Genomic DNA, 25,851 nt, shown 5'->3' with positions numbered 1-25,851 from the left:
TCTTTCATAGTTGTCGTGCAGATCAGAAACTCAAACCTTATGATAGTGATGAAATTACAATTTAAACTCAATGCAATTTATTGAAGGTTCCGGTGATGTGTAACAAGGGTTATCTTTTTAATCCTTTGATATTGAGCAGACTATGAAAGAGCAGTAGTAAGTTACTCTTACTACTGCATTTGATTTTGAAACCGTTTAGGCCAACCTTAGGTCCTTTCAATGTGAACTTTGAAACTGTTCATATGAGCAAGGTCTTTAGTGAAATTTACAGATTTTCCCTTTCAATTCTTGGTCTTGTTTAGCAATGGCAAGTAGTATTATTTGAGTTAGGCCAATTAGTTTGACAAGGATTACAAGACGTACGATTTGACAACTTGATGAAATTCATAGGCGAAAGTCTTACTCTGGACTTACCATGCACGAGTTCTAGGCCCATAAAATATGTTAATAAATGAACAGATTTTATAATGGCACATATCTTTTTGAAGCAACATACACGTAAACAAAAAAAGTTGAAGTAGGGTTTTAAGAAACCTCATGAATCTGTGTGCATGCAAACCAATGCAAAAATTTGAATAAACAGTCGCATTTATGTACCAATTTCAACGCAAGCAGCATGTATCACTCCCAGACATTTACAAAGATAGTGGAACATAAAAACAAGATAATGGCAAGACATGGCTGATCTAATGCCAACAGGATATTTTCACACTCTGGGTATTTTTGATGATAACAATGATACTAGGAAAAACAACTTTTTAAAAATGGTAAAACAAATACTTGATATTCAGAAAGTAATAGCTTTTATAAATATACCACATATTTGTCCCTGTCCATCACATAAGCCTTATATTAAACTGATTATCGCAATGTGAAATTGTATGACATTGGTGATTAGTAAAATTACACAGAAAACAGTTTACAGACTGTGGTCTGATACACCTATAGATATATTTACACACATAAAGAATATTTATATATATATAACATACTCTTTATAACAATAACAAGTACGGTAAATTGCTAAAATGGAGAATCTCTATGAAGGGCAATAAAAGGAATAAATCATGCTTTCTTCAATGTACTTTGTAAACTCTATAAAAATGCAGCTATGTTATTGCTTTGCTTGCTTCTGGTAATTTATCACTCTTGCTCTGTCTGGAGAAAATAAAAACTTCATTAAAATAATAAACTGCAAGAAAATTTGATGCCTTGGTGAAGCAATGGTGGGCATGCCATAGGTGCAATAATATAGGAAAATTCCATTGTAAACAAACATCAATGCGCTTTATGTGGTTATATGGATCATATTAGCAAAGATATCTGGAATCATTTATAAAAGTAAAACTACCAACCTTAGTAATTGAGGATTCAATCCTTGAACAACAGTCAGTTGTTCTGTGGCTGGTAGGTTGATGATTCTCATATATGTGTTTATTGCAACAAGAAGTATGCAGAGAAGTATAGGTCCTATGATGGCGCCTTCCAAACCAAAATAGTATAAACCACCAGCTACTGCCAGACCAGTAATATATGGGTGACCACCCCTGTGAAATATTGTGTTACAATAAATGGATCCGTATGTACACTTTTAATATAAAATCACATCTTTTTTTATTCTTCTGTTTTGCTATGAATGCTCACATTGAACAATAGGTATTTGGGACATGGATGTATATTTGTGCATTAATGCTGTATCGCAGTTTGCAGATGCTGGTAAAATTCCGTTTTGTGGATGGAATTTCCGCACACGATTTTGTTTCAGGAAATTACTAGGTGTTAACTTGCACATCAAATGTTGTAGCGTGTTTAAAATCAGATCCAAAAATAGCTGTGTTGTAGTTACTTCATTCAAATTGACCTCTGCTAGCGCCAGCTATCTGCTAATTATTTTCTTTTTATATCTAGTCAGTAGAATTTACTTGTGCTATATTTCACTTAAGATTCAGTTGAAATATACTTTAGATTTAAACTGGAATGGAACAAAAACATTTACCAAGGTACTTTTTTTATTCATCACATAGACATATTTATTAACGAAGAATAAAATATATATGTATAAATACCCTGATTCAGTCATTTCGCTGTATATTGCTCCATCTACGAACATGGTTGGTAAAAACTGAAGAATTAATAGTATGAGACCTCTCAATAAATCACCTTGAAGCAACCACAGTTCAAGAAATGCTGGAATACATGCCCAGTATGTTGTGAAAACTGGCACAACACTAAATATTGCAGCAAGCACTGAAATAATGAAAACGATGTTGTATGAATCACGGAAAACAGTAACCCAAAATGATAAATATACATATGCAGTGTTATGCTTTCTCCATGTTACCGTACCGTTAATTACCGTAGATTAGAAAAAACTTAACTATTACCATGCCTGACTAAGATTGGTAAACATGGATGAGAGGCTTTGGTTTAATATATTAAAATTTCATGTTACCAAGGATAAAACTAAATTCATCTCATTTATGCCCCTAATATTATACAAATAAAATTTATGTAAACTGAACTTACAAGATGGTATATAAACCATTGCAGCGCCAAGAGCAGTATGGTTCAACCAAGTATATAATCCATAAAAGCTTGCCATCTTCAAAGATGCACCAAACACTCCACTGAAAATATTAAGGCATGTGAAAATCCATTATTAGTATGAATAAAAAACATAAATAATGCAATTGTTTTTTTCAAATTTTTTATTATTTCTGGTTGGGATTCAGAACGATGATTTAACTCAGTTTTAGCTGGCTATTATGATAAAAGATATAAAAATATGACTAGTAGGGCTGGGCATTTCGAAACGAATATGAAATTATTCATATTGGTTCGAAGCAAAATTTTGAATCGCCGCCATCTTGTTTTTTTCTTTCCGCCAATGGTTGAGCTAAATTTCTCATTTTTTTTTATTGGAGCATATTTTTTCAACGCAATCCCGACATATGACTCTTTTCTGTAGTGAGTTATTGATGAAAATGTGTTTTTTATTGTGTGTGAACGCTCAGCAATCTGCCTGAGGGATGTATTCTATGTTTTCAGTAATTAATGTGTCTGGAGGACCTAATACAATAAAAAAGTTACATACAATTTTATACCTCGGAAGTATTCAAGATTCGATTCAAAAAAATTATTCGATTCGATTCTGAAATCATCAGGTATTCGAAAATGCCCAGCCCTAATGACTAGACGCATTAGACATTGGTGCATCATGCTAAGCGCTCGCCTCACCACTGATTAACATATCGCAGGTCTAGGATTGATATGACGCAGACCAAGTTTATACATCTGAAATGATAAACTGGTAAACAAACGAGAGAATGCGATTGTCCCCATTATTCATATATGCTCTATTAACGTTCTTCTCTTGGATAAATATATCCTATCTATCCTACTGAAACATGAATAAACAATTCTTAAATGAAGTATAGCTTGCAAAACACATGGGTGCCTTATTCTCAACACAGTGCCAAAAAATATATTCTTAGACTTAAAAATTAAAAGTAGATACCTGATTGCATCTTGTATTGCTGTACCAATAGGATTTGGATTATCCTCACTGTTTGATCCGAAACCAACTAATTTAACTGGTAGATATTGGTTCTCACTTTCAGCAAGTAGGTAGAATAAAGCAGTAAAGAAAACAACCTGTCATATTTAAGTATAACAAGTTATTTAAATAATTACTAGTTTCTTTCTACGAGTATTTTAAAATATTCAACCTACATGGAATATTCAATGTGCTTTATTTACTCATGTCTATTTAGATCAATGTTTCAGCACTGGTAAAATACAAAAGGCACTGTTTTTTTTACTGGTGAGGTTAACAACCGAATTGCTATATAAGTTTCAAAGTTGAAGGGAATTGGAATTGCATTTTCATGCCATGAAAAATACCTAAGATTAACTAGTTTTAATTTCTGCTAGAACAAATACGAATCGTTTTGAAATATAATGATACTTGCCATTGAAAGTACAAAGTTTAAAACCGCTGTTCCTCCAGTGAGAAGTACGGTAACTACTGTTGTCACCGATGAAAATACCAAACTGATATTCGTTTGAACTATCGACCATAAAGATTCCATCACCTGATAAAACAAATAAAATCAGCGAATAGGCTTTCGGTCTTGTTTCTATTTAACCATGACTAATATTTTCATCCTTGTTTCTGATACAATTTATTATTTAGTCGAAAATTTTAAGTTTCAATGTCTTGTCCAACCCTACCATATAAACAATTGAAATGATACTATTGGTTGCCCCATCAACTTATTGTCAACTACAAAACTTAATAAATAATAATAATAATTTGTGGAAGTGTTGTTTCCGTCACTATCTCATTTTGTGTGATCCAGTGTTTGAAAATATAAATTTACTTACAGACATAAGTGCAGACATATTTTCTTTCAAAAGTCCAATAACTTCAGACATATTCAGTAAATCCATCACACCAGAAAATAATCCGCTACTGTTATCCGATGTTGCCAACACATTTTCAGTGGATTGTCTTCTCAACATTTTTCTCTCACTTACAATTGTCTGTATATTCAAAAAATATTGCACTCAATAAACATCTATAGACAATGTGCATTTATCAAAATCATTAAAATATGGTGCAAAGACAAAGGTCCAAGCAAGCGCAGAAAGCATTTTACGCAGGGTTAGGGTAATAACCATCTAGGAGACGCTTGCATTTCAATTATTGAAAGTTTAAGAGCAATTGGTCTAATATTTGAAAAAAATTTCCTCTATTAATAACAATAGCGATGTACGTAAACAATTCAAATGTTCGCTCCTTATTCAATATTACAACATATTTTGAGTTTTTATGAACACTTTTATCAGTTATGTAATTGTGTATAGGGTTTATTTATTTTTTATTTGTCTCAATGTGGACTCATGGATCGTCTTTTTAAATAGTTGTTCATGTTGTTGTTATTGCGAAAATTTTTGTTGTGAATAATTTGATTTTATCAGCAACCAATGGGCGATTTCAAGTTTGTACTTGAATATGGAAGATTTCGTTCGATGGCTATTACTTTCATTTTCTTTAAACCTGTGTTCTGTGGGAACCTATATTTAACCCAAAATTTTGCTGATTCATTTTAGGAACGTTTTTTTACTTTGTCACGCTTGACCACCCCACCACTTTTGTCTGCCAATTTTGTCAACAGCGATCTAAGGCCTAATTGTACCGGTACCGATGTGCAACCTTCGTGTTCATATATCTCAGACTGGCTCGCTTGTTAATATCAGCCCTGAAAATCGTTCAGCAAAAAACAATATTAAAACATTCAAACCAAACAAAATAAAAATGAATCAGATATTTTTTGCAATTAAACTGTAGTTACCTTATTAAACCATGAATGATAAGCACGATCCCATATTTTGAGAGCTTGTTTCTCGATCAAACTAACATTTGCTTCATTCCCCAGACTCGTGTGAAGCTGATAAAAAGTTTTCAAGTCATACTTAGGGTGTTTCATTTAATAAGCTAGCATAATATTTATAATAAAGAAGTACAAGGAAGAGAATGAAGATAATTGCAAAAACATAGCCTTGCAATCGTAAACATGTAATTGTGCAAAAAATCATAATTTATATACAGGGCTGTGGTGTCGAGGTCTGGGGAACGAGTTTAAGTCAGGAGCTGAAATCGAATTTTTTGTCTAATCAAGCCGAAACTCAGAGTCATTGTTTCAAATGATTTGAAGTCCAGAGTCTGATGTGAATTTTCCCAGACTCTATGGCCCTGTTTTCAGCAAATCATCCTGAGTAAAACAGAAATGATCATATTTGCAAATGGAAGTACTGGGTAGTTGATATTTCACCTGATCTTTAATCCATTCTCTACCTTGTAAATAAACTTTATCAACAATTGAATCCATTGATTTATGCATTGTGTCATTGTCAGGAAGCCATCTACAATGTCAAAGATTTTTCTTGTCAATGATTTAATATATATCAATAAATTAATGTCAGTGTCGTTAAGAAAAAATATAAATTCATTTAATAAGAGCATCTGTATATGCTCTTAACAAAGATTTAATAAAACAAGAAAGCAATGCTAAAATATATGAACACGAAAAAGGTAGAATATAAAACAGCGCTTCCTTTTAGCGTGAAATATGTGGCACCAAGGAAAATTTGAAATTGGTCCAGTGTTTGCAGGGGGGGAAAGCAATTTTTTACAGCAACAACTCCAAGCCTCCCAACAACAATAACAATATAGCAGGACAATCCATATACACACTTTGAGTCTAATAAAACCGAATGGAATAGAACAATAGTACTTATCACAGCAGTAAAAGTTATCAGAAGATTATACAAAACAAACTGTTACTTACGACTGGTATTCTGGATGTTTCGAAACAGTTTCATTGATTAAATCTGAAGTCATTTGGGCTAGAAGAAAACTTTCTTGCTGAATCTGAACAAGATGAAAATAGAAATAAATAAGTATAAATTAAATTTTGAACCTGAGAGCTTGAGCTAGGTAGCATTCAGAATTGTACAAGTAGAAAAATGAGAATATCGGTTGGAAACCGAAGACTTATCGATCGATAGTTAGGGGATCCCCCAAAACAGAAACTGCAGTTTCGATTCATCCGCTCTTGTAACTTGCGCACTGCGCATCGCACACACACACTCGGCGAGTTTCAAAATTCTCTCGCTTTACAAAAATCTAGATCACTATATCCATAATTGATTGATAAGTCGCTAATTATACGACATAATTCGCCCAAAATCAATAGGTTTCTGGTCCGAGATAAGATGAATGCACATGCAAAATTTGGAGCAGATTCAACCTCGCTTTCGTGAGATATCGCGTGCATTTAATAGACACACAGACATACACACAGACAAATACCTATCAATATACTTACCGATCTTAAGATCGATAAGTAATTACTGCCAATAAATCCAATTGAGAATACGGAATAGACCAGAGATGTGCAACATGCGACCCGCCACAACCTGACCTGTCAAGCCATTCAATGTCCCTCGTGTCAACACTCAGACTTTTCCCCATCAAGCATACAATCCTAATCCATTAATGTTTAAAAAGTCGCTCACGTGGGTAAAAATACATAATACATAGCCTACATCATGTGCACATAGAAAAACTATTTTTTGTCTGAAGTTGGCTATATGGCCCACTGACAAAAATGCTGTTCACCCCTGGACTCGATTTTTTGGGATCGGTATCGCAGATTGAAAATCTGGGATTCAACCCTCCTAGCCCCCCTTTTCCCAGGGTACAATAAATTAGGTAAACTGAAAACTGAATTTGAACCGGAAAGATTCTGGTCATTAAAATGTAGCAGCCCATATGTAATGGTTACTGCTTGTCTAGACCTTTGTTAAGAATAAATGCATTAAAAACATTCAAACAAATTTATGATACAATATAAGGAAAAGATATTGAAACAACTCAACAGGCACATGGATATTATATCAGAAAAACAAAATAATGACATATTGTTCACCTTCACAGCAAAAAACAGTGAAATAGAAATTGATCCAACAATGAGAATCAATATCATGATTGTACTTGTAATAGTAGGCAGTATTTGTAGAGCAGCTGAGTTGAACTAAAAATGAAACAATAAAATTGAACTATTAAACAGAAATTAATATATGATCTCTCAATCCTCAATGTCTAGTTATGCCATGTCGGCGATGTGGTGCATTGCGCTAAGCATAAGCAATACATTTACAACCGCACATCTGATTACCTGAATGGGTTTGCACATTTAAATCACAAAACCGCTTACGCTTCCTCCACCATCGAGTGTAGGCAGTTGAAAACAAAATAACTGGCTAACTAATCCCATACCCGACGGCGACACTGACTGGTAAGGGACGAGAGGCAGTGGTTCGCCATATGAATAAGCATTCCCAGTGGATTTACTCCCCCCCCCCCACCCCCCGGAATAAAAATATGTGAATCCTATCCTATTGTTTAAATAGGCTGTGTTAAAAGAGATCACATCAAAGATTCAGACATATTAAATTATCAAATATTTTTGAACAAGATGGGAGACATATACATGGTTTTGCTAAGTTGTTTTCATTGTTATGTGGTTGCTTTTTACCCTAACTAATGGACCAATCAATTTCAAATTTTCAGTTATTGAAATGGAAGAAGTCATAGAACGTTAATATTATATTCCCATTCAAATTTTTTAATGAGGCCCCTTCATAATTCATGGCATAGGCTACCTTTATAAGATAAATAATTCTTCACAATCATTTGGTAAAATTTTCAAATTTTTACGGCACTATGGTGGCCATATCAGTCAGTTGGTCTTTGTGTCAATATTTCTCAGTTTTGCTCTTTTGTTAATTGTCAAATCCCTGTCAAAGTGATAACTATGCAATACATACCTTTCTGTCTCCTTTTTGTATCATATTTAATGCGCTTCTTACAGAGGGAGGTAATAAAAGACCCTTTCTGTCCTCATAATGTGCAAATATCCTTTCTTTTGTTTTTTGCAAATCACTTCCAAATACAGTTTGACATTGTCTATCGCAAAATCCAGTCACAAATTCCAGATAGAATAGTTGTTTTAAACACCAATCTGAAATAAATGCCAATTTTGTGTAAAACTTAATAACAGTCAACTCTATATTCAAGGGTTCATTTTAATTGAACTTATTGAATCATTCTGAACATATCTGCTTGAATAATATATGAAATGGTCTCGCATAAGTGTATGGTTTATCAGGGTTCAGAAATTGGAGAATGATTTTTTGCTGATATTGAAATCCGAGAAAAAAATTATTTCCAATAGTATAGATGAAGGAAAAATTTTGGACATCTAAAGTTATGAGTTTATATTTTCATACAAAATAAGGTTCCTGAAATAAAATTCTGTTATTAGAGTTAAAGATTGAAATTTTTCGCAACCACAAACAGAATCAAATATTTGGATGAAACGATGTCCAAAATTAGATTGTACTCTATACTAAGGCTCTTTACACTGGAGGTCATGACCCATTCACTGGAAATCGCGTACCTATCATTGTCAGTGGTCAGAACTAGCCATACTTACTCGTCTTCCTTTTACCTCCACAATTATATGTGTGAAAAATATTTTTTTTTGGACTAAGTCATGTTAAAATAAAATATTTATCCAATCTGAAAGATTTATAACCAGTACTGAGACACACCATCACCGAAAAAGAGTAAAAATTCGATTTTTTTCGTGTGAGAATATGCAAGCACATCTTATCATAGTTCCTGAGGGTCACAAAAAACTTGCCCATGGTTCGCGATGAAAAAAGTTTAAAGAACACTGTTCTATACCAAACTATTATAAAGCTTCAATGTTTCAATTAAGCTAAATTGTGACGCTCACATATAAAAGGAAGAACCAGGAGAACAACCACCCATGTATGCATCCATGCCATCATCAAAACAAATGCAAAGAATAGAAGATTGAAAAATATGGCACTACTGGATTCTCGATTAATAGATTTTCTGCGCCTTCGTCTACTGCCCCCTGCAGCACTATTTCTTCTATCTGGAATCCTGCCAAATTTATAATAGTGATTTTACTATTCAATCTATGAATACATAACAATAAGATAAACTATTTATCCGACAGTTCCTCCAATTCATCTTCATTTGAGTAAAACAAAATTATGATTTATGACAATTTTTACAGTCAAAATGTGTCAAAAACTATGATTTAAGAGAAAAAATTTGTACTATATCAATTTAAAAAAATTAAATTTTAAGATAACATCAAGTATAATGAAGAAATTTAAATTTCTATCTGATTTATATTAGCTGTTAAATTGTTGAATTCAAGTTTAACTTACAATTCATCAACTGCCTTTTCTTGTTGAATATCTGTAACTCTGGCATCAGATGTGCTCGCTTCATTGTCGTCATTTTCGGACATTGATTTAAACTAATGATGTAAAAGGGTAGAAAGAAACACAATAGACTAAAATTTGAAGAGTTAGAAAATAAGTATACAAATGACAAAAATTTTAGGAACAATTATGGATAGCTTTGACTCTTTGCTTCCAATTTTGCTTATCTTATTTTTTTTCATCTTCTATCTTTTTTTTATCTCTTTTAATTCTGGTTTTTATACCATTTGGTATATTTGGGTTTGAATTATTGTTATTAATCATGGGTATAATAATTAGGTTAAAGAAGTAGACAGTGCTGTTGTTGAAATCTTAAACAGTAACAGACTCTATGACTATGCCTGAAATAAAATAATGATTTTGTATATACGCCAATGTATGATGGCATATATAATTTAGTGTGAATATAATTGATTCAATCTATATTTCTACCTCTTGTGTATTTTCTGTTGCAGCATCAACAACATCCTCAGTAGATGAGTCAGGATCTGTTTAAAAAATTTACGTAGGAACAATTATAAATTCAATGACAAATTATATTACCAAAAAAAATAATATTCATCAACAATTTATTAACCTAAAAAGTGTTGTTGCATATCTGAATATTTTTTGTATCAAGATGACAGGCAATCAATAAAGGTGAAAAAACTATGCAAATATCAGGCTGCTAGTAGCAACCATCTGGAATCTGTGTTTATTCACTGGCATAGATTGAATTCAGAAATTCAGATTTCTCAATGTTGTAAATTGATATTTTCAAATGATTCTAACTGAAATGCTGGCAAATGCCAAAGTTTTCATAGAAAATTTGCTCACTTATTGACGTCTTCAAATGAGAAATATCATTTACTGGCTCTGTGGAAGAGCGCATCGTGCCAAACGGTAACATACGCTTGCCACCGTGGCACCCCTGATTACTCTGCATGGGTTTGCACTCGCAGGTCCGAATCCCATGTGTGAAAGGATTGTTGGACTCCTCGTCGCAATAAGGTGGTTAACGTGACCGCTGGTCAGTTACGACTTCCTCCACCATCACCGGCTTATCGTCTTTCCTATACCCCATGATAAATATGTAAATCCTATCCTACCGCACTTAAGTTAACAAGGAAGACAATAATGCATGCTATTGGGAATATAATACTTGTTTCACAATGATGTAACTTTGATGATACAGATTTGTAATAATGACAAATCAGTTAAACAATGTAAGGAATCTATTGATAATTGATATTATCAAGCAATATAGGTACTATTTGAGCAATAGTAATTCAGACATTTTCTTTTTTTAATTTTCCGATGAAATAACCTCAAACAAACCTTCTGGTGCAACACTTGAACCAGATACTGATTTTAGTATCGCTGTGATAGAACTTGTGCTTGCTAGTATTGTACGTCGGATATCATCTAATGAAAAAATAAACAAACAGTAACAAATACTTTATTATTGAAAATCGAATTAAAACATGCATGCTCATCTGCATAGTAATAGTGATTTTTATTAAAATGATAGAAACAATATGGGAGCTCCCTGCTCCAATCATCTTTTTACTAGGGTGCAAAAATCTACTCTGGACTAGCGAAAAGTTTTAATGATAACCAAAATGCCTGTAATATCATAAACTTTAAAGATACCGTTGTCAAATAATTCGTTCCATGCTCAAATATTCAAGCCTTTGTGTATTCAAGCCTTTGTGTTGTGTATTCCAAAATACAATAGCCTATATTTGGATTCTATTTAGTGTTGAGAAATTTCGATTTTTCATTTGCTTAAATGAGTTTCAGAGGAAGTGAGAGTACAGCTGAATATTAATCATTTTAACTTCGATACACAATACTGAACCATTCTCACCTGAGTTTTGTTTACTTGCAGAAATTGCTCCAGTTATCACCAAAACAAGAAGAGCAATTCCTAATGGAACTTGCATTCGTCCAGCTACACTGACTGTAATATGAAGGAAGAAAATATATGAACATTACTGTACTACAATATCAATAATATAATAACCTTATTTCATTTGAGATTACTTAAATGAAGTTATGTCTAACATTACATTATGAGAGTATGTATGCCCATTTCTTATTTACCCATATTAGGATAGGATTTACATATTTATCCCGGGGGAGGGGTAGTCGATAAGACGGCCTGACCATAGGGTGAACCACGGCCTTTCGTCCGGTGACCATTCCATGTTGGGTATGGGATTAGTCGTTGTTTGTTTTCAGAAGCATGGACTTGATGGTGGACCCTACGGCGACGAGGAGCCCCATCGCACATAACCATCCCCGCATGGGGTTCAAACCCACACAGAGTAATCAGATGTGCGGTAGTGAGTGTATTCCTAATGCTTAGCATAATGAGCCACACCAACATTATAAATAAAAGTTTTGCTTTCCACTAGTCTAAAGAACACTTTTGCAATCTCAGCTGTTGTGTGATCTCAGTGATTTTAGTTAAGGATAGGAAATCAATTTTTTGAGAATGTCCTTATGCGATTGGGATCATGTTAAGCGGTAAATGAGATTGTATACGAAAGAGGCACCAACTTTTTAAATCAAATAATATTATCTTACCCAAACAGATCAGAAAAGAGATCCAGGCAGGAACAGCAGCATAGCGAAGCCATCTCACAGATGCTGGATCAAGTGTTAGTGCTGAGACTGTATAACCTCCAACTACAGTTATGAGCTATAATATTAAATTTGTAAATTATTATTATTACCGGTAAGTTTGTAATGAATATATTTGTAATAACATTCACATCTATTCCCAAAAAATATAGATTAGATAAGTAACCTGAATATTTTAATCTGCATTTGATGAGAGATATCAGCTTCCTACATTAATATATCATGACAAATAATTTTATTAAATTTCATATATAACATCAAAGTAAGTTTTGAAATATTATCTACACCAGCTGACTTTGCCATCTTATTAGGCCAAAATTCGAGTCATTTCCAATTCATCAAAATATTGAATTGCTGAAAAAATTCTGAATTATTCCTATATTATCTTATAACCAGGGTCATATCGAATCCAGATTAATTATATTCGATACTTAAAAATTTTAGATTTTGGAAATAGTTAAGATAGATTTATTTGAGGAATCTTCATTCTGAATAATTGAAGCCTTATAGTATAACTGAACCAAATTCAATTTCTATTAATGAACAATGATTTCTGAAATATTCTTGGTTGAACAAAAAGACAATTTTAAATGTTTTGGCAATCTCTGCTTATATCTTATATTCATTTTAATGATGAAAAACATATGAAATGTGTTAATTTAACAACTTATTTTGTTCATACGGACAGACAATGTAAAAATAAGAGTTACTCACAATGAGTCTATACTCAGCAACAAATTCCACAAAATCTGAAGTTGTGTCCCACACAAGTACAATAGCATGCCATATACCAAGTAAGGCAAGTTGAAATATATAAAGCAATTGAATCAAATGAAGAATATATAGAACTGATAAAATTGTTGCAAGGGCCACCAGCATCTGAAAATAAATTGCATAGATGTAAATTATTTCCATTAATCGTAATCAATTTTACAATGTGAATATATCATTAGAATGGGATGAGGCCAGTCATTCTTGAAGTAAATGTTTATTTGACCATCAAGTATGGCATAATATTAAAATCCCAACATAATATATAAGTACATATTTGAAATTTATGTTCGGCAATTAGGAAATTGTGTTTAATAAACAAATCTATTAATAGATTGCACGCTGCCCGCATGACTTAAATCATGGATTGGCTACAAGTCGAGCATAAGGTTCAATTTCATTAAAATGGGTTGATCTCATTTACTTGTTCAAATTGCACAATGATATGCTAAAAGGCTTGAAATTGAGTTAATTAAAACTCACGCAAGTCAAGGAAATATGACTAGACTTGCCATGGACTTCATAAACTCAAGTCGGTTATAACTAAATAGCGCTTAATTTCGGCATGGCATGACTCAAGATAAGCTTTGAATCCATCTTTGTCACTATTATTAAGCTCTGCTTTTATTTGATTTTTGATTGAACTGTTTGTTTAATTTGTATTGTAGTAAAAACTTTTGGCAAATTGGCAAATTTTGTAGTGAAAACTTTTGGCAAATTTGGCAAATTTTGATTTTTGATATGATAAAACCATTTGAAACATTCTAGATAAAAATAGAGAACTTCTGTATTATCACATTAATCAGAAATAAACGAGCATGACTAGCAAAATATTGATAATCTTTTTCAAACTATTGAGAGATTTATAATTAAAGGTACCTTCCATCGATTGACAATAAATTTTCCCAGATTCTCTGCAAAATTATCAAATATACTGATGGGAATGAGAAGAGCTCCTATGAGTAATGGTCTTCCACTTTCCTCGTGAGCTTTCAACCAAGACTCCAATGCAGAATTCAACGAGTATTTGAATGGGAATAAGAAGAAACCTGAAATAATGGAAAGATAGTTTTTCATTGCGTATACTACACTTGTATATTTTTGATGTGCTGGAAAAACTGGAAATATATTACAATATATTAATAATGGATAGGCAATAATGGATAGGATTTATATAATTCCGGGGGAAAAGGAGAGCTAATAAGACGGCTTAACAATATGGCAAACAATGGCCTCTCGTCCGGTTACCAGTCCATGTCAGGTATGAGATTAGTCCCAGATACGTGGACGATGGACTTGATGGGGAAAGCCACACTTCAGCTCAAAAGCTTATGTTACAAAACCATCCATCAGCTGATGCACTATTTTCAATATAAAATTTTACCGAAAGTTGATTAGGTACAAACTTAAGCTGAATTAATATCATTGAAATTGAAATAAACATTCAGAAGTGGGTTGATTTCATTCTATACATCTAAGACTAACATATCTAAGCAAGAAGCACTTTTCCAATCATAAAGAAAATGTGGCCGTTTTAGTAAAAGCAACTTCTTTATGGTATGTCGCATCTGTTTCAATGCTCCAGGCAAGAGGGATACAAGCTTAATATGCGCATTGCCATGTATGAATGACCAAACCTTTGTTATGAAGAGGAATTGGGAACATTTTTTAATACATGTATATAAAATTTTATGTGTTAAAAAATTGCCACCTACATGAACTTACCACATAGTACAGCCCATATCAATGGCGTGATAAAAATTTCAAGGACAAAATAAACATAAACTGCAGCAGCACAACCGGCAACTGTAAACAATATGGCAGCTGCCGTGTAAAAAGCTTGTCGGAGTGGCTTTTCATGCCCTGAAAACAACATACAGATATTAAATTGGCAAGACAAGAAATTAATAGGAAAAATCAGAACAACAATTGTCTCTGAACAAATTCTTTGAAATACAATGTTTCCTGAAAAATTCAATATCTACTTATTCAATTTATTATTTCATTAGGCACACACTTCGAGGCTTCAGTACTTTACACAATAAGAGTATTACAAAATGTGACTAAAATTTAACAGGCATAGAAAATTTAAACTAGCATTTTTATGTTTTTGTCCACTTCCAGCAAATCTTATCTATGATTCACTCACATCATATCATTTCAAAAAAATATACCTGGAGGTACTAGTTGGGTCATGCTGTCAAACAGGACAGATCCTTGTCGTTGTAATCTCCTTGACGAACCTAACGACGCCATTCATGCAACAAAAACAATGCGACACATCATCGAGTTTCAACACTTGTCTACAAACGCAGCGAACCCCAGGAAATCCCCTGAGTGAGCTTTTGGGCAACCCACAATTATTTCAACTCTGAATGAATCTTGATCCCAAGTAATACGGTATAGGTTTCCTAATGTACAAGGACTTTAAACATGCACATGAACAGATATTTTGTTTACAAACACTGGAAGTTTATGATAATATGCAATACCACACCCGAACGTAAACTGGGACTTCCCCGTCAATTGCTAACAGCTGTTCTGTAAATAAATTTGAAAAATATTTTGTGGCTCAATGTCACCATCTCGCGGATATGAAAAACTTGATCATTCTTTGAGTGACGCGGCAGGATACCGATTACGGAATATCGAACCATTTGCTGTCTGCTCACCTTTAGAACTGCGGGCGAAATTTTGGGTTACGGAATTTTCTTTGTGATGATGCTTCGATATGGCTGATGACTTGGACGATATTGATGCGATTTTATCTGACGAAAATTTTGATTTTGTAGGACAAAGTTCACAAGAGAACATTGTATCTGATAGTGCATGTAGTGAGGTAACAATTTTATTAATATATATATAACTTCTGAACGTAGTAATACTGTACTAATATGACTTTTGAATCTCTAAACGGTCCTCTGTCTGACTGTTGAAATTTGCTTTGTGGATATTAGTAGTTTGGTCAGAGTTTTGAGTCCAGGTATAGCGGTTCAATGTGGCATGGCATGCACATGCAGACATGTGTGCGTGTTCTGGTGTTGAAGGACATGGAAATCAAACTGCACAAACATGTGATTAAATAGTGAAATCTAAAATTATAAAAAAGCGTCCCTACAAAGAAACTATGACATAGAATTCTGAGATTGGATTTTAGAAATTGTTTTTCTTTCTGGTCATGTTGCCGTGAATGCTTTACTATTCTGTATAATTATTATTCTATTGAATAAACATATCATCATATTTAGCGACATCAAATAAGAATGCAATATCGTTTTTTATGGATGTATGGTACAAATTCATTCCTTTTTAATCAAAAACATTTTTTGTGCTTCACATAAACACAAGACTAGATTAGACAACCTTGTTATGCTGAAGAAATTTAAATGTTTGTTTATTTGTGATCAAATTGTAAAATATCCATTTTCAAATAATTTTTATTGTTATGTTCCATTTCAGGACTTTGTTGATGATTTTGATGATGCGTGGCATGCCGAACTTGAAGATGCTTTATTAGAGGGATTCGTTGATCATACCATAATACGAAATATATGCAAGTGCAGAATTTTGCCACCAATTCATAGGTAGTTTTTTTGTTCTTTTATCCTTTTTTTTCAGATTTATTGCAATGTTCTGTTTTGAGAAAGTGGACATTGAGTAGATTATTTTTCAAATAAGACATGAATGTGTTAGTTGCTGGGAGGTTGCGTACTTGATTATTAATTGAAGCTATTTTGATATACTACAGATTTCAAATCTGTGCTTATAAATAGTTTAAAATGTCTGACAATTTTTTTTGTTATTTTCGTATCAGTTCTTCCTTTATAGTCATAATATCCTTGATTTTCAGCTTAATCTGAATCAGATGTTTCTTAAACGTTAGTAACAAAGCTTTGCTTATTTGAAAACTAATAATTCTTATATCAAACATTAACATGAGTAATTTTTAGTAAATTTATGATACTAATTATGGTTAGGAAAAGTTTTTTGCCCTATGTAGTATGTTTTATCACCAACTTTTTAAATAATTTAGTTACAAAACCTATTCATTTTTTTGAAATAAAGTTTTTAAGTTTAAGTAAGTAAGTTTTTAGGCATTATATATCATATAGACCAGTGGTCCTCAAACTCTCATGATCCATGTCTCACATCCAAAAAGTTTCAACGATCCATCAGTTCTTCGATGAAAACCCCAGTTCCGTTTTCAATGAGACACCATCAGTTACTTTATTTTTTATGTTTAAAAATAAAAAGTCAACAGAGGAAAGTTAAATAATAAATGCTTTATGGTCAAAGATTTAAATAAATCATTAAATTTTTTTGCACTTAAAATGAATATAGACATCGCACATGGTACCATGGCCCAGTTGGAGAAATCCTGACATAGAAAATGAGTAAGTTGTACTCCAATTTAAAATGTATATTACTTTATAGGGCGGAGGTATGGAAAATCTGTCTCAACATTGCAAGTCGTGGCAATGCGTTGAATTGCTGGGATGGGAAGCTTGATCTAACGGAACAAAATCAGATACATGAAGCATGCGAAAAAATTGTTGATCAATCGAAAACGGAGGATACCGAACAAGCACTTGCAAATTTAGAATTGATAATCACATTTTACTGCAAAAGTCGTGCCATTAAATACGACACTGAATATGCATGGACCTTTTTGTTACAACCAATGTTGGAATTACCGGAATTGGATCGTGCTGACTTGTACAACTGCTTTTATGCAATGCTAGCCCGTTACATACCCCGTGAATCACTTCCTGATGCCCCATATAATCTGTTTCGACTTATTCTTCTTTATCATGATCCGGAGCTCTGTTCGTTCCTCGATTCTCGCAAATTAACAATGCAGATGTTTATGAAACCCTGGCTTCGAACTCTATTCGCGAGCCATTGTAAACGTCCTGTCACTCTCGCCTTATGGGATATTTATCTTCAAAGAGCAGATCCATTCTTCATGTTTTTTCTGGCACTTGTCATTTTAGTGAATGCCAAAGAACAAGTAATGAACACTATGTTGGATAAGCAGAAGAATGAAATTGCCGACGCACTGACAGAGTTTCCTGTTGCTCTTGAAACTGTGGATGTGGAAGACTTCTGTCAGTTAGCTATGTATTTTAGTGACAAAACTCCACAATCTGTGCGCAAGGGTTATCAAGATGCTTTGTTCAGTGGACCCATGTCTTTGTCAGGATCGAAAGAAAGTACAAGAGTGGAAAGAGAATTAGCACAGTCATTGTGTATTCAAGTTGCAGTACCAGATATTTTATTATCTGCACAGCCTGACTTTTCAAGCGACGAACGGAGGTTTGTATTTTAATTTTAAAGTATTACCATTTTTATTTGATCACAGATGTATAAACAATATAGTGCAAAAATTTGGAGCCTTGGAAATATTTTTTCCATATATAGAAATTTGGAATCCCTGTACTCATTTGTCATAAGTTTGCCAAAAATTTGCACATTAAATTTAATGGAGTAGGGTATTGAACAATTCTCAGACTACAATTCAGAAGTTCAAAAATCTCAATGTGCTTTTATGACTATATCCATCCAATACAAGTTATCGAACAATTAATCATTATTGCATAATGTGAAATTTAACTTTACAGTGAGTCAAATCAAGTCAGATTTTTTCTTGTTGATTGTCGATCTCCTGATCTTTACAATGCTGGTCATCTCAGTACAGCGTTTCACTTGGATGCGACACTAATGTTGCGAGAACCTGCAGAATTTAAAATGGCAATTGATGCATTGTCCAATGCACAAGAACAAGCAATACAAGCAGGTTCAGCAGCAGGAGGAGAGCATTTGTGCTTGATAGGTAGGATTCATCATTGAGTATATTATTAGATTAAAATTAATGTCTGGAAAATCTTTGAAAATTAATAAGCCATTTAGACATTGGTTACTGTTTCGGGTGTTGTCTATCTTCTGAGACATTTTCCATATTCAGTTGTATATTTTCTATTTGTTACAGAATTATACTCATTCATTACTAAATGTTCACTTTCATTCGAAAAATTACCAATGTGAGATTATGTTATACACATCCACTAGACTAGATAATTTTTCTTCAATCTTTTTTCATCTCACTCACTTGACACGGCCAGAGTAAAATTTATTAATACAGAAAATATTTAGAAAAAAAATTAAATTGACAGTACCTTGGCTCTATTTCGGTGATGGTGCATCTCGGTATTAGTTCCAAATGTTACAAAATTGATCAATATTTCGTTTTAACACAAGTTAGTGTGGAAAAAGATTTTATTGCAACCCCCATTTAGCCGTTTCAAAAGAGCCCTGCACTAGATAACTAAGAATATTTTAAATTGCCTTATACTTTTGTGAATAGAAATAGGGATTGAATAATCATATTCAATTATACATATCGTAATAGCAAATTGGTACGAAATGAGCCATGACCTATTTTTATACAATTATTCAGGTAGCGGTGTAGAAGAGGAAGATCAATACATGTACATGGTGATTGCGCATTTGTTAAAAAATCATCGATCTTATATCAGTGTTGTCCGAGGTGGATTTAAATCCATAATAACGTACTTATCCGATGTCAACATTAATCTCAGTGAATGGATTACAGGTATTGTAGTAATGATGATTTCAAATTTAATTCAAGTTCAAATATTAATTTATTGTGGCTGGCCTGGAAATCTAATTTTAATGCAGCTTCTCTCTTTCATACTGTCTCTCAACCTTTTTCGATATATTTCTCTTTTTATATCTTTATATTTTTTCCTCACTGAGCATGTAAACTTTCTTCATTTATTTTTCAATCTTCATTGAATTCATCTTCATTGAAAAATGTCCTAATCTAAAAAATTCAATATATTCAATGTTCATATGGTGTGATTTAAATATTCATATGTTATCTATTGAGCATCGAAGTTAGGCATACAGTATTTGGAAATTAATACTTCATGGTTAAAGTAAATTATCATTGTTCTGCTGCTAAATAGTCTCATTTTTGAATAAGACTTTACTTAAAATTGGTGTAACAAATGATTTTCAAAGAATGATTATAAATATTTTATACTTGAATGAAACTTTATATCATTCCAATCAAGAAATTTGAAATCAATTATTAATATGTGATTCTTCCTTCTTCGTTTATCATTGAAATTTCGATTAATATAGATTCACCATTTTTTAACATAGTGACTTAATTGCTCTCACTTGATAATGAATTAATTTTTAAATACTTTATACAAATAATGAAATCTATATTATTAACTTAACTGTTGGTAATATTTTTACTATTAACTTGATTTCAAATTTTGAGTTAAATTTGTAAAATTGAAAGTTTGAATTTCAACTTAAAAAACTTGACATCCATATATATTGATATTGAGTCCCACTGCTTTCACACTAAAAATCATTTCTCAGCTTAAAAAAATAAGCTTTGAACCTGGTGCCAGAGCCACTCTGATTTCAAACCGACTCTCCATTCCTGTTCATAACATCTACACTAGGTACTAAATATCAAGCTTAAGATAAATCCGGAATCATTTATTGGGAGATTCTACACAGACTTCTTATTTTGCAGCTCAATTAGATGTTGTTCCAACTTAACAGATTACCGTAACAGTTACATTCAAGAACTTGTGTACTATTAATTGAAGTCAGTCTTATTTATTACAAGGTTTTTACACCTTGGCTCCTAACAAGGCCTTGAGAGTCATTTAACAGTTGGGAATCTATGACTTTGAGAGATTTGTATTCTCTCTATCATGCATTTATCATATCATTTGTTAAGCTATTACTCAAAATAAACATTGTATTATCTGAGCCTGAACTTTGAGTTTTCTGAATTTATTGTCTAAGAATAAGAATGATAACTGTTTTTAAGCGTTTCAAACAAAATTTTCAATTTATTTTCATTGACAGTATTTCATGATTTATTTGTGACCAATATCATCATCAGTCATACCATCCTGTTTATGTTTTTTGTTTACTTCATATGTTGTTAATTAAGGTACAAGCAGCCCAAAGCAATTGTTGAATTTACACAAATCAAGCGAACATTCTTTTGAATCTGCAAAAGAAAATGCTGCATCTTCATCCAGCAAAGCACCGTAAGTTGTGTTATACATTGTCTAATGTCCGTTATGGATGGGTGTAATATTGAAGTATTTTCAATATTCCTATTTATAATTTTAATTCATTGCTATTCCAAAGCATGTACATGCTAAAAATTCAACAAAAATTGGCATCGTTTAATATCGTTTAAATGAAATTTAGTATAAAAATATTCTTATTTGGTTTATATTATCGACCATTAATTTTTGTACAATCCTAATAATTTATCAGTTCAGAATTTAAATATTGTCAATATTGGTTTTATTGTATAGCAGCCCAATTTGGGGAAATTCAAAATCATATATCCCTGTGCAAAATATTCGAATTTCTATTTGTATACTGGATTTTATTAATATTTCTGTAAAAAACAAAAACCAGGATGCCTTTGTTCTTGAAGTGAAGCATTTGCGATGCAAGTAATATGATGAAATCATAAAACATGTAAATTACCGAAATTTGTCAAGCTATGATTTATATTCTGATTCACTTTTTGTTTATTTGCTTCTTTTTAAAGTAATATTTCAAGTAAAAACAAAAATATTTTGGTTTCAACCTATTTTGTAAATATGTTATTTGCAGCACAAGGCAGACTTTTTTTGTTCATCTATAAAGATCGGTTGAAATTGTAAATTCAGAATCAGTATTAAATTAGATGTTACTTGGAGATTTTATTATATTGCAAACTATCATTTTATATACAGGACAGAATCTGGAACAATGGAAAGCTTCATGAAGAATTTATCTATAACGTTGAAGAGTAAATCGCATAACATTAAAGAGAAAGTGACAAAATTCATTGAAAACACACATCAAGGTTTGTATACAAATTTTACATTTTAAAAATTGAGAGCTTTTCAAACTGCATATGCAAGAGTGTGTCACCAACTAAACTATTTTACACTAGCTGCTGAATGCTCAATAAATTATATTATTTTTTGAATATTACAGACTTTAAAATGAATGTCTTAATTACCAAATTTCAACCATTTATTCAATGGTGTGTTTATTGGACACAAAGTGTATATATATATGGATTGTTTTTTTATTATGTTGTTGTTTTTGTTAGTCATTCTTTTCTTCTTTTTGTGAAAAAAATCATTTTTCTGGATTACTGAACCAATTGATTTGAAATTTGTGGTTTTTAATAATGATTATAGTTGTTGGCTTGTTGCTAGAAATCTATTACTTTATTTATTTCATATTTCTATAGGCTTTATAGTATTTATTTCTTGTGTGTGATGGCATCATCAAAATTGAAAATTGTGCACTTTGTTGCGAGTTCGTTGCTATCTTGTTGTCAAGTAATCTACTGTGACAAATTGCATACCCGTATCACATCGTTTTGCCTTTGTGTCCATATATTTAAACTTTTGCTCTCTTATTTTATATTGGGCTCCAGGCAAGTCAGCTTTATGCGTGACGCCGGGGAAAACAATTGTTTCCATTTAGATATTTTTAAATTATTGCACTTATCAGGACATTTTTTCATGTTATACAATCAATGATTGAATTTTGTGTTGTAACTTAACAAAATGCTTCATATTGGGCACTAGGCAGCCATAAATTTTTTTGAATGATTCTGAGCCAAATGAATGTCTTGTTATATCTTAGTAACAATTTTTTTTTGTTCTAACAAAGCGTTTTATTGTAGTCTCAGCAGTAACTTAAATTTGGTATATTGTACAGAAGATGACATGAGCCACATGAATACAAATTATAATGGAAAGCCATATCGAGGCACTCAACCTGTGTTTTCAATTGGAGATGAAGATGAACATAATGCTGAAGAACCATATCCTAATGTTCCAAAGAAGAAAGGTTTGTTTCTACTTACGGTATTGAAGGGATTTTTAAGCAAATTCAAGAATTTTCTGGCTTTTTGGTGCTAACTTTGCATACTTTAGGTTTGTTGAACATAAAATGAAACTATAGGTTATTTTGTAAATTGTTGTCAGGATAAAAGCTATCATTGTTACCTACCAATCGTCTTGAATTTTCAATAGTTTGAAAAATGTACTTTTTAAAAATCTTGTACTTACATATTTTGTCATATTTTATTTGGACTCCCTTGGTGTTATCCAGTGGTGGGATTCAGGGGAATCCTTTCCTGGAATATCATGATAATCAGCAAACCGGATTTTTTGTTTTTGGGCTTATAAGTTTGGCATGGTTTTCCTAAATGAGAAAACCCTTTGTTAGTAAATATGATACAAAAGAGAACCCTAATCTTAATATTTTGAATCCATCACTGGTCTTATCCTGAACGGCATCATTGTAAGGGTTTGCGAGGTAGTGCTCAGTGAATAGTGGAAATTCATTCGGTCATGGTATTTTCGTGTCCATTTATATTAACATTCCTTTTTTGTTCACCAGAGCCTGTTTATGAAGATAGTGATGTTGATGAAGATGATCTTGTCGACTTAGATGAATGGTTCAAACAACACAATGTTAAGAATCCTACAGCTTGCTTCTTGGTAAGATTGTATTATTATATATCATATTTCTGATAGTGAGTTCATTTAAATTTTTGACCTCTGATTTATGACGTTTACTATTTAAGTTACATTCTCAAACAAATGGGTAGAATAGTTGATTCCACCAAACAAAATGAAAACAAAACTATAAAAAGCAAAAATATACCAAAAACCTGTTTCACACAAGTTTTATTGGACGATAATTGGGTTGATATTGTTCTATTTGTGGAAATTGTTGTTTTTGTTGTGATAAAAATTTCTTCTTGTTTTACCACAAATTTATTAATCTTGTGGGTTTACTCCTAAATGGTTTCAGCTAGTGCTCAGTGAATGACTTATAGACAACAGCAAATATGTCTTGCTGACACATTCTATAACTCTGCGAAGACTGTGATCTTAACTGGTATTAAATTGAGTGAATTACAACACATTCTGGTATTTGGTATTGTCATGAATTGACCAGCTTATTGGTTACAATTGACAACTTACAAAACACAAATTATTTAGCAACAATTGACTTTTGTTCCAGGTTTTACAGACTGGTAGACGATTTCCTGCACATTTGGCAGTGGACAAAGATGACATGGTTTGTCTTAGAGAATACAAAGCCTTTAAAAAATCAAAAATTGTGACCCGTAGATCTCTTGCATTAGTATCAAAAATCACGTCAAAGCGATCATGTCCAGAATTAATAACGTTCAAGTTTAATGTTCCTACTGAAGGTGAGAATGAGGACGGAGAAGCTAAATCTGTTGAAGAGGTTGACAGGTGAGCTTTTGTAATGTAAAATGTTCAAGCCCAATTATGGGATGATAGTTATGGTTGGTTTGGAAATTGTCTAAATACACTGGGCATAAACAATCTCAACTACAGAGCGATGAATTGCAGGGGATGAAAAGATGATTCTGATGTCTCAAAAATACAGTGTCCCACTTGTTCCACACTTGCCGCCTTTTTTAGCACACTTGCCCCACACTTGACTTTGGTTTACTCATCTCACACTTTTCCTACTTGTCTCGCTGTTCTGAGTTAGGGTAGATATATATTGAAGCGCACAAATATAGTAAGGCATCACATTGCCTTGCGATCAATATTTATCGTATTATTGCATGTTCAGATACTTGATTCCTGAGGCAGGCCAAGCAACAAAGTACATCAAACAACAAATTATGAGAGTCCTAGATGCAGCAGAGTCATAGACAAACAAAATTCTAGTGAATGATTCTTCTGGTGCTGAATTTCCAATGTGCAGATTTGAGCCATCATTTCAGAAATTGTAATGTCTTGTTTGTAATTTTGTTATGTCGCTGATTTCGTGTTCTTAATTTTGTTGCATGATCAGTTAGTTTCAATGTTATAGATTTTATTTACTATATTTATCATTGTACAAAAAGTTGATAATGCTATGTAGCGATTATATATAAGAACAAACTAATGGAAAATATTGTTATGAAAATACTGTATGACATTTCCAGATACAAACAAAGATATGTTCGATAGGGCCTAATAATTACATACAATAATTACGAAAAAGAGGGTCATTATAATCGAGAAGTATGCAATTTAATGTTGGAACATGTTCAAATGGCTTTCCAAATTGGCACAAGTTCAGCTCTTTTTCTGCCAGTTATAAGTTGTCTGCTGTTTTTATGGAACAGAACTTTTGAGTGATTGTTTGCATTGATGAGGAAAAGTAGTGTAGTTGAAATATCGAAGATTATTGTTCATATGAGGAAGTTGCAATCAAGTCCAACAAAATAGTTTTATTCATTGTGGTAGTGGCCCTAGTGGGTGGGATAGGATTTACATATTTATCCCGAGGGAGAGAGAAGTCGATAAGACGGCTTAATCATACGGCGAACCACGGCCTCTCGTCCGGTTTCCAGTCCATGATGGATAAGAGAGATTTATTATTTGTCAACCAGAATTTATTAGGAATTTGAGTACAAAAGTTCACAATATTTGTTTAAGATTT

General features: G+C 32.6%; 2 protein-coding genes across 2 annotated transcripts; one reads left to right on the top strand and one right to left on the bottom strand.

The window, feature by feature from the left end:
* Positions 1-460: 460 nt before the first annotated feature.
* LOC120343365 (transmembrane protein 245-like) lies at positions 461-15,809 on the bottom strand. Its single transcript, XM_078111108.1, has 22 exons — positions 15,468-15,809; positions 15,019-15,156; positions 14,173-14,342; positions 13,237-13,401; positions 12,466-12,580; positions 11,744-11,836; positions 11,212-11,298; positions 10,327-10,382; positions 9,838-9,929; positions 9,372-9,544; positions 8,398-8,591; positions 7,497-7,601; positions 6,354-6,436; positions 5,838-5,928; positions 5,358-5,453; positions 4,387-4,545; positions 3,972-4,094; positions 3,518-3,654; positions 2,527-2,627; positions 2,067-2,247; positions 1,356-1,547; positions 461-1,158 (listed from the first exon to the last, which is right to left on the bottom strand). The coding sequence occupies exons 1-22, from the start codon at positions 15,547-15,549 to the stop codon at positions 1,110-1,112; spliced, it is 2,682 nt and encodes an 893-aa protein (XP_077967234.1). The 5' UTR covers positions 15,550-15,809; the 3' UTR covers positions 461-1,109.
* Positions 15,810-15,930: 121 nt separating this feature from the next.
* LOC120343366 (TBC1 domain family member 23-like) lies at positions 15,931-25,318 on the top strand. Its single transcript, XM_039412520.2, has 11 exons — positions 15,931-16,132; positions 16,753-16,877; positions 17,728-18,609; positions 18,915-19,126; positions 19,751-19,906; positions 21,299-21,398; positions 22,104-22,216; positions 23,089-23,220; positions 23,776-23,876; positions 24,406-24,644; positions 24,994-25,318. Exons 1-11 carry the CDS (start codon positions 16,025-16,027, stop codon positions 25,073-25,075), a joined length of 2,250 nt encoding a protein of 749 aa, XP_039268454.2. The 5' UTR covers positions 15,931-16,024; the 3' UTR covers positions 25,076-25,318.
* The last annotated feature ends 533 nt before the right edge of the window (positions 25,319-25,851 follow it).

This window comes from Styela clava, chromosome 3, assembly GCF_964204865.1.
Source record: "Styela clava chromosome 3, kaStyClav1.hap1.2, whole genome shotgun sequence".
Classification (NCBI taxonomy): Eukaryota; Metazoa; Chordata; class Ascidiacea; order Stolidobranchia; family Styelidae; genus Styela; species Styela clava.
The sequence above is the reverse complement of the archived record's forward strand: the minus strand, read 5'-3'. Positions and strand labels throughout refer to the sequence as shown.

Bases quoted from the DNA above. Each gene is read 5' to 3' on its own strand.
- LOC120343366 (XM_039412520.2), top strand. From the start codon at position 16,025: ATGGCTGATGACTTGGACGATATTGATGCGATTTTATCTGACGAAAAT. The intron at 16,878-17,727 runs GTAGTTTTTTTG...ATTACTTTATAG, and splicing joins ATTTTGCCACCAATTCATAG to GGCGGAGGTATGGAAAATCT. The intron at 22,217-23,088 runs GTTTGTATACAA...TATATTGTACAG, and splicing joins CATTGAAAACACACATCAAG to AAGATGACATGAGCCACATG.
- LOC120343365 (XM_078111108.1), bottom strand. From the start codon at position 15,549: ATGGCGTCGTTAGGTTCGTCAAGGAGATTACAACGACAAGGATCTGTC. The intron at 8,592-9,371 runs GTGAGCGTCACA...CATTTATTTCAG, and splicing joins CCTGGTTCTTCCTTTTATAT to ATTGGTGTTTAAAACAACTA. The intron at 1,548-2,066 runs GTATTTATACAT...AATATTTCACAG, and splicing joins AGCGAAATGACTGAATCAGG to GGGTGGTCACCCATATATTA.